This window comes from Musa acuminata, chromosome BXJ2-4 (genome assembly GCF_036884655.1).
Source record: "Musa acuminata AAA Group cultivar baxijiao chromosome BXJ2-4, Cavendish_Baxijiao_AAA, whole genome shotgun sequence".
In the NCBI taxonomy this organism is placed as follows: domain Eukaryota; kingdom Viridiplantae; phylum Streptophyta; class Magnoliopsida; order Zingiberales; family Musaceae; genus Musa; species Musa acuminata.
Window position 1 is genome coordinate 26,880,311 of NC_088341.1, and position 9,002 is coordinate 26,889,312.

The following is a 9,002-nucleotide window of genomic DNA, read 5'->3' on the forward strand; positions in this document are numbered from 1 at the left end:
ATTTTTGTCTAAAGCGCTAAATAAGGCATTCATAGCCTTTGCGTTTAAAGAAAAATACTTCTTCTCCAAATCCGACCATTCGTTCATCGGTTTAGAGGGAAGTTGAAAATCGTTTTCAATGATATTCCATAAATCCAAATTCATAGAAATCAAGAAAACTCTCATTCGAGTTTTCCAATAAGTGTAGTCCAATCCGTTAAACAACGGTGGACGAAAGACCGATAAGCCCTCTTGAAACCCATGAAGAGCCATTTCTCTCGGGTGTAAATCCGAAATGAGAAATACCGGGCTTTGATACCAATTGTTAGGATCAAGAGCACTAAGAGGGGGGGGGGGTGAATTAGTGCAGCGGAAAACTTTCTGTGATTAAAACGAAACTGCGTTCGTTTAATAAAAACGATTTCGATGTAAAAGCCGATTCTAAGATTACTTTAACTTAAGATTAAGCGAGATGACGTTAAAGTAAATCTATGAAGGCAGTTTGCAGTTTATGATGAAAATCAGAATGCAAGCGCAAACTGAAATGCGACGTTCGTATGATAAAACCGGTTTACATCTAAATGCCAATTTTGAGGATACTGAACTTTGAGATACGTTTTATAAATGCGCAGAAGGCAGTTTGCAGTTATGATTGAAATCAAAACGTAAACGTAAACTGAAATGTAATGATCGTACGAAAAAGTCGATTTACGTCTAAACGCAGATTCGGAAAGCTCTGAACTTAGAAACTCGTTCGTAAAAGCGCAGAAGGCAGTAGCTATTTAGGAGGTTTACAGTAAAGGTAAAATGCTCAAAGTAAATGCAAACCGAGATTTAGAGTGGTTCGGTCAATCTTGACCTACTCCACTTTTGGCTTCCTCCACCGACGAGGTCACCGACGTCAACTAGAGGCATTCCTTCAATAGGCGAAGGCCAACCACCCTTTTACAGTTTCACTCCTTTTGACGGGCTTAGGAGACAACCCTTACATAATTTTCTCTCCTCTCTTTACAACTCAGAACTTGGAAGAAAAGAGGGAGAAGAACTTTTGGCCTTTACAACAATTTTGAGCTCTAAGAATCACAGAAAAAGATCAAGATTTCGGTGTGTGTCTGTGTTGTTTCAGTGCTGAATGGGTGGGGTATTTATAGGCCCCAACCCAGTTCAAATTTGGAGTTCAAAACTGTCAATTCCCGGAATTCCGGGATCAGGCGGTTGCACCTCCTGACTAGAGCGGTTGCACCGCCTGGCAGAGCTCGAAGACTGAGCCTCTGGGCGGTGCCACCTCCTGTCAGGGGCGGTTGCACCTCTTGCCAGAGCTCGAAGACTGAGCTCAGGCGGTTGCACCTCCTGACTGAGGCGGTTGCACCGCCTGCTAGAGCTCGAAGACTGAGCTCAACAAGTGCCACCTCTTGTCAGGGGCGGTTGCACCGCCCAGTCTCGCTCGGAGACTGAGCCCAGGCGGTGCTACCTCCTGGCTGGGGCGGTTGCACTGCCCAGTCTCGCTCGGAGACTGCCTCCTGGGCGGTGCTACCTCCTACCCTGGCGGTGCTACCTCCTAGCACTATTTCAAGTCCGAATGAGTTGATTCATTCGGCCCAATTTGGGTCTTTCAGGGGCCCGATTGCCCCAAGATTAAGTTAATGGGATCACCTCCCATTTCTAACTTAATCATTGTGCTAACTACGATTATTTCCTAAGACATTTACTGCAACTTGCTCCGGTACGTCAATCGCTTCTTCCGGCGAACTTCCGTCGATCATCCGATGAACCCTCGGTGATGCTCCTGCGGACTTCCGGCAAACTCCTGGACTTGCGATGATCCACTTGGCGAATTTCAACGAGCTTCTTTGGCAAGCTCTTGGACTTCTCGGATTTGTTCCCGCAGAACCTCCGACGACCGTCCGAACGTGATCATTGTCTTGACTCCGGCGCAACTCCTGCTGCATGTCTTTCTTCCATTGTAGTTAATCCTGCACACTCAAAACAAAAACTTCGATCAAGACAATTAATCCTAAGCAATTAACCAAGTTGTCCGGCATGTCATTGGTCCCTCGACGCTTCGTCCGATTCTTCGGCGCATCGTCCTTTCCTGCAACCTATTGCCCAATCGGTCAGTTGACTCCGCAACTCCGATATCCTTGGCACAATACCCGCTCTTCTTGGCCCGATGCCCAAGTCCACGGCCCGAAGCCTTCTGTCGATACGTCGACCGATCCACCGGCCCGACGTCCAATCTTCTGATATGTTCCTCCGGCACAACATGATTTTCCTGCTTTAATTGTCTCATCCTGATCGAAGCATCCTGCGTCACTCAAAACGCAGATTAAATCATAAACATATATCAAGTAGTTTCATCATCAAAATACGAGATTCAACACTGAGCTCACAACTCGGTCCCCAGACTCAATTCTGTGCCGAGCTCACAATTCGGTCCCCAGACTCAATTCGGTGCCTAGCTCACAACTGGGTCTCCAGAACCAATGTGGAGCCGATCTCATAACTCGGCCCCCAGGCTCGACGTGAGGCTAGATCCACCCTCTCGATCGCCACACCTGGTTTCCGACCAAAGCGTACTTAATCACTCTCGGTTTACAACCGCCGGCGTTAAAACCCAAATTCAGACACAAGTGCTCGACCCCCAGGCCCGACACTGACGACCGAGCCGCGCCTTGCGGCTAAGCTGCACCCCGTTACTCGAGTCACGCTATGTCAATCACAAGTCGCCCACACCTGCGCCTCGGCTTCGCTTCATAGCGCCCCTATCTAGCAGGATCAGTCCTATCCACGCCATGGGATTGACTCCCCCTAAATCACCGCCGATGAATCAATTCGTTCCCCCCACAGAAAAGCCCAGAGCTATCATATCCCTCAAACCCGGCATGCCTCCCGAACCGCCAGTGATCCGTCGGCATGCCTTGGAGGGGGGGAAAAGGTGATAGGGTGTATTTTGGCCCTATGTGAATCACCGACAAACGCTGCAGCCCATGCGACACCATACGCCTCTAGAACCATGGGGTGCACACCACGGCAAGCTCAAACGGTGCGATTGTGCGTCCTGACCACCCCGAGAGTTGGGGGCGGTGCCGTCTGCTATTAGGGCAGTGCCGTCTGACATCACTTAAGCACTCTCGAAGATGTCATATCGTTAGAGAGGTTGTTCCGCCTCCAGAGTCAACGACCATGCTAAACCAGGGCCCGAACAATTCCCGCACGCAGGCATAAATACCCGGCGAGAGCAAAAAGGGAGGGTATTGAGGATGAATCTAACTTGCTCGTCGGAGGGGCCAAAGTCGGGACTTACCCGACGAGAGCTATTTTGCAGGGAGTTGATCGCCGCCAAGCCACGAATACCTTCATCCTGAAGACGGCACTCGGTATGTAGAGGAGGGTGGCCTAACGAGTTTGACCCGACCAGTATCAACCCGCATCTCCCATCTCTAGGAGGCTTTTATATCACAAGGAAGATCCCCAACCATCTAAGGGGGTGAGAGGATGCATCTTCCCAGAAACAACGCTTGAATCGGTCGACTCTGGAGTGCCGACCCGTAGCGAAGCTACGACCGACCTTGCCACCTCTACCGGTGCTCGAGACGTTTGAAGGGTGCAACCACTTCATCAACTCAATAGTTCCACCAAAGGTTCCCGACGTCGACAAGTGAGCCTAACCGTGCTGAATCATCAATCACGGCACATCTGTTTACTAACAGTGTTAATTAATTTCAACCTGATTCTAACTAATTCCCTCAATTCCTAATTATGACATAATAAAATTATAATCAAAATATTTATTCATTAGATTAAGTAGTTAAATATTACTCAATTCATTAGCATTAAAATTATAATCAAAAGATTTATTTAAAATATTTATTCATTAGCATTGAGTGGATTTACAAGCTCAAACTTCAAGAAAGATGTTTATCTAATAATTTTATTTAATATTTTTTTATCCTTCAACGGTGGATGTATTATTCCACGACATTTCAGTTCTATCAACTAATAGAAAATAAATTCTAGCAATCCTAGTGCTCATAGTAATCGTAAAAAAAAAAAATTATTTAAAAAAAATATGTTGAATGAAATGCACAAGAGTATAACCCTCAAATCAACTGAAATTAGAATATATGTTAATGATTGGATATAGAGCCCAACAGATCATTTAATAATGAAAATTTGTTTGACACATCAATCATAGAAGCAATCGAAATGTCCATTAGGAATTGACTTAAGGTATTGCTTAATTTATGTCATTATGTATGTAAAACTAAGTAAGCAATGACAAAAAAAAATAAAAAAAAATCATACAATATTAAAAAAAATAATTAAAATATTCATAATATTTAAAAATATTTGACAAAAGCTAGTTTTGGAATGGAATCGGGAATCGATTGAGTTTCGGTTTCATATTTCATAGAACCAAAATTACGGATTTTGGAACAGGAACTACTAAGTCCAAAATCTAGGTTAAGCCTATCTAATAGGATCTTTCACTTATTTCTCTCTCTATTAGTTTCTTGGTTCTCTTATTTTCCTTTTAAAAACTAATTTGACTTTAAGGTTCAAACCAATAAGATCCAACCCGTTCTGATACAAAGCTAAAAATTTTACAGATAGATGGTGGACATCAATAATTATAGAGATAATTGAATTTTATAGAGAAGAAAGAATAAATAAACTAAAAACTCTGTATCCAAAGGATTTCATTACTTATATATTTATCGAGGGTATATGACAAAGACAAATCTTAATTAAGATTTTTACACCAAAATTTTACTTAATTATAAAATTTACGTTAATATTCAAACACGGGAATGGAAAGGATAGTTTGCGCTAAAATGGGGAAGAAAAATGAGAATATCCTGTTCCAACATCAAATTGGAAATAATGGTTGCCGTTCTTATTCTCATTCCCTATTCCGTATTTGCTTAAACTCATTGCGAAATAGACTTTGTAATTGTAACACGGAATAGTGAACTCTAAGAATCATATAAATGGAACATTGGCAGTATTCTTAGAGAAATGAAACATTCATGTTTTATTGCTTTTCGAGAGATGAACAAGAAGATGCTCCAAACAAGGAGGAAGAGAGAGAACTAACTACATGTAACACTTGTTTGGCACCAATATGGGACTAGTCCAACAAGTCAACGTTATTCAACGTATGTAAATACTACAAGTCAAACACATATATATGGTATCTTAGTTCGCAAACTTGGACTTTATGGCGGTGACAACCTTCTGATCCACCTGAAAAGCTTTGGCCAGCACATCGTCGGGAATCGCCGGCGTCGATCCGAACAGGGTAGTGGAGGCGATCACCACCCCCGGGAGCTGGCTGTCGAAGGTGGTGATGGCGAGCGCCTTCTTCGTTCCGACGTTGTATTGGAAGTGAATGAGGCCCTTGGGCACCACGAACATCTCGCCGGGATTCAAGACCTTGGAGAAGAACTGGTTGTTGGTGCTGACGAACCCCACCAGCAGTCGACCCTGGAGGAGGATGATGAGCTCGGTGGCTCTCGGGTGGCTGTGGGGCGGGTTGACGCCGCCGGGGGCGACATCGACACGGTTCATGGAGACGCCGAGGGTGTTGAGTCCCGCGAAGCTGAGGACGTTCGCAGGGGTCACGCTGGAACCGAAGATGTTGCTGGTGTTGCCCTCGTTGGACAGCCCGGCGAAGAAGAAGTCGTCGGACGTGACGTTGGAGGCAGGCTTGCACGGGAACCCATTGACGACCACGCCAGTAGCTCCGAAGTCGGCGACGCAGAAGTCCTGCAGAGGGTGAGGGTCGGCGCGGGTCGATGCAAGGAGGAGGGTGAAGGAGAGGAAGAGGACAAAGGACTGTGCAGCACACCGCAACTCCATTCTCAGATGGTGGTTTATGTTGATGGTGATGAGAGGAGGGTGATGCATGTATGGTTTGTATATATAGTAAGAATAGATTTGAAGGAGTCATTGTAACTTTTAGCTTGCTTGTCGCAACCAACCTCTTCTGAAATCGACAGAATAATCAGTCATATTGATAAGGTTAATGGAATAGTCATATGATTGATTCATTGCATAGAATAAGGAATGGGTCTCAATAATGGACTTTCAAGGCTGAACAAGAAGCTTAATCTAATGCGTATATTGCTACTATCAACCAAGTCATAGCTATCTTTCCTTGTTGTTGGGGTGTAACTTTACTATATTATTTCCTCTGTTGATTGTATACCATCACGCGTTTATATGTAATATAGTATACAATGTTCATAGTATTATCAGTTCCCCAGTGCAATTAAACTAGGAGTCTTAATCTGAAAACGATTATGATAAGTCCTATCCTATTAAGGACAGGACTTGTGTACACCCCAAGTCTGATATGTATAATAGCAGCAAGGGATTCTAATCAGGTTTGTTTTATTAAAATATTTTGAGTTCTTTTTATTATGTTTGATTTTCTGTCTTTTTTTTATTTTAATTTTGTGATATACATGATATTTTTTATTAGTGATGTTAAGTAGAAGCATAGGCATCACCATATGATCTTTGTTGCCTGTCTCGATTTAAGAAGATCATTATTTGATACGCAGCATAAAGATGAAAACTTGTTTCGAAATCAATATTTATAAGAGATTTTGAAGGAGGTTCTTATATAGTCAAAGCCATGAAAGAAATGTTGGAGAGGAAGAAGTTCTATAAACTTTTAAAATTAAAAATAATTATACAGATGCAGAATTAAAAAATATATCAGAATATCAATGTAAGATTAACATGATTCAATATATCTATAGAAAAATAAAATATAATGAGACCAATAAGTATGCATGGTGATTTAAAGTAATGATGATTTTTGGATAATTTATAGTTTATTGAGCTTGATGATTTATATGATTTTTTTATTGCTTTTCGATTATAAATAATTAAGTATGACCTTTGTATGAAAGCCTTGAACATGAAATCAATCACAAAATTTAGAACTAAAAGAACTTTGAGCTATCTTTAATCTTATAGGAATCTATCTACGTTGTTTTCATTGAATTTTTTGAAAAGTGATTTTGATGATAATTTTGGATTCCTTTTCGTATGATTCATTTTAATAATGAGATTATCTATCCAATCGAATCATTTATCGATGTTGTGACTTGAGATGTATTTTATATAAAATATTTTTTCTTGATTCACGTATGATTTACTTGTCTAAGAGAAGATTTATCTAAATGAATCTAGATTCTTGACATTAATAATTTGATATTTATTTGAATCAGGATATCTTATTTGATCTCCTATGATTTTAGTCGTTATTTACTAAAAAAGAGATTTGTCAAGATAAATCATTCACGAATTAATTTTTCATATTAACATCCTTCATGTCATGATTTTTATATGACTTTTTTGTAATTATGATTTGTATATCTCATAATATAATTGAATCATTAATGAAAAAAAGGAGAGATTAATGAATCTATCTATGTCTTTTTTATGAATCTCTTGAAAATGATTTTAATTTGATGATTTGAATTTGAATGAGCTTTATCTTGATTTTTTTAGATTTATAACTTGAGATTTCTTATGCATGAATCAAGATATTATATCATTTAATCTCCTATGTTTCTTTTTTCTATTTATAAAAGAAGAGATTTGTTGAAATAAATCATGTCTTGTGGTTCATGATTTGATATTAATATCTTTCATGTCATGATTTATTATTGATATTCCTTTGTATTCATAAATTGTATATCTAATCACCAAATTAATTTTTTTTTATGATGACTTGAACATTTACACTATTATGTTCTTCCCTTCTTCTTTCTTGTTTACAATGACAAAAGGGGGAAAGAAAATAGCTAGCATACCAAGAGAACTAAATTTGTTATCTTGAATGATAAACTTAGACATGTTAGATCTCTCAAATGTATAAATTCTTCTTATACATTTTTCGGATTATGATATTGATTTCTCGATTTTTAGACTTGAATCTTCTTTTTGAATCAAGATCGTTTCCCTATCATTCCTTCTATATACAAAAGAAGAGATGTCAAAAATCATGACTTCATCTTTTATTTTTGATGATTGAAATAATGATTGGAATATTGATGTAAATTTGTTATTTATCTTTGTCATGTTTTGAAAATTATTGTAAAGGAAAAAAGAATTACAAAATTGTATTCTTTCCTTCTTTTTGACAATGACAAAGGGGGAAATAAAATATGCTAGCTTACATGATGATATATGCAAGAAGAAGTTAAAACTTATTAGTTTGCATATCGTAAAGAGAGCAAAACTTGCTAGCTTGCTCATATCAAAAGAGAAGTAAGAAGTGCTATCTTGCAAATCTCAAGAGTAGCAATGTTGCTAAGCTACACATTTCAAAAAGATACAAAAACATACTATCTTGTACATTTCAAAAATTACTAGCTCAAGATACAAAATTTGGAAACTTTCCTATTGCAAAAAGAAGAGAAACTCACTAGCTTGAATGTTCTAAAGTGATGAAAATTTTGCTAAATAGCTAAGCATTCATGTCTCTAAAACTTGATAGTTGTACTTCTCCTTTTTGTTGATGACAAAGGGAGAGAAGATATGATGATATGAGAATCATACATAGTAGGATGTAATATATTTTGATATTTTTAATGCCATGATGATTTGAAATATTTATTATGTTGTATGCAATATTATGATTAGTTCTTTCAATATTCATGAAGCATGCAATGATCAAATATTCATGATTAAATTTGCTTTGACTTGAATTCAACTTGAATTCAAGGTTGTATCAATACGGCATATTCATAGGGGGAATTTAGTTTAAACTCTGTCATCAATTGGTTATCATCATAAAAAAGGGGGAGATTGTTGAATCTCAGATTTTGATGATGAAATTAATTGATGTGTTTGTTATCTAGTGTGCGTTTTAGTAACGTAGGAAGCTTCGATCAGGGAGAGATAATTAAATGCAGGAATAATCATGTTGGGCCGGAATGGAACATGTCAGAAGATTGAATGTCGAGTCGGATAATCGGTCAACATATTGACAGAAGTCTTTG

At 39.1% G+C, this 9,002-nt stretch overlaps 1 protein-coding gene across 1 annotated transcript; it reads right to left on the minus strand.

Annotated features, from left to right (window-relative positions):
- Window positions 1-4,990: 4,990 nt before the first annotated feature.
- On the minus strand, window positions 4,991-5,882 carry LOC135609070 (germin-like protein 3-8). The gene has a single exon (XM_065102158.1). It carries the CDS (start codon window positions 5,839-5,841, stop codon window positions 5,179-5,181), a length of 663 nt encoding a protein of 220 aa, XP_064958230.1. The 5' UTR covers window positions 5,842-5,882; the 3' UTR covers window positions 4,991-5,178.
- Window positions 5,883-9,002: the final 3,120 nt, after the last annotated feature.

Bases quoted from the DNA above. Each gene is read 5' to 3' on its own strand.
- LOC135609070 (XM_065102158.1), bottom strand. From the start codon at position 5,841: ATGGAGTTGCGGTGTGCTGCACAGTCCTTTGTCCTCTTCCTCTCCTTC.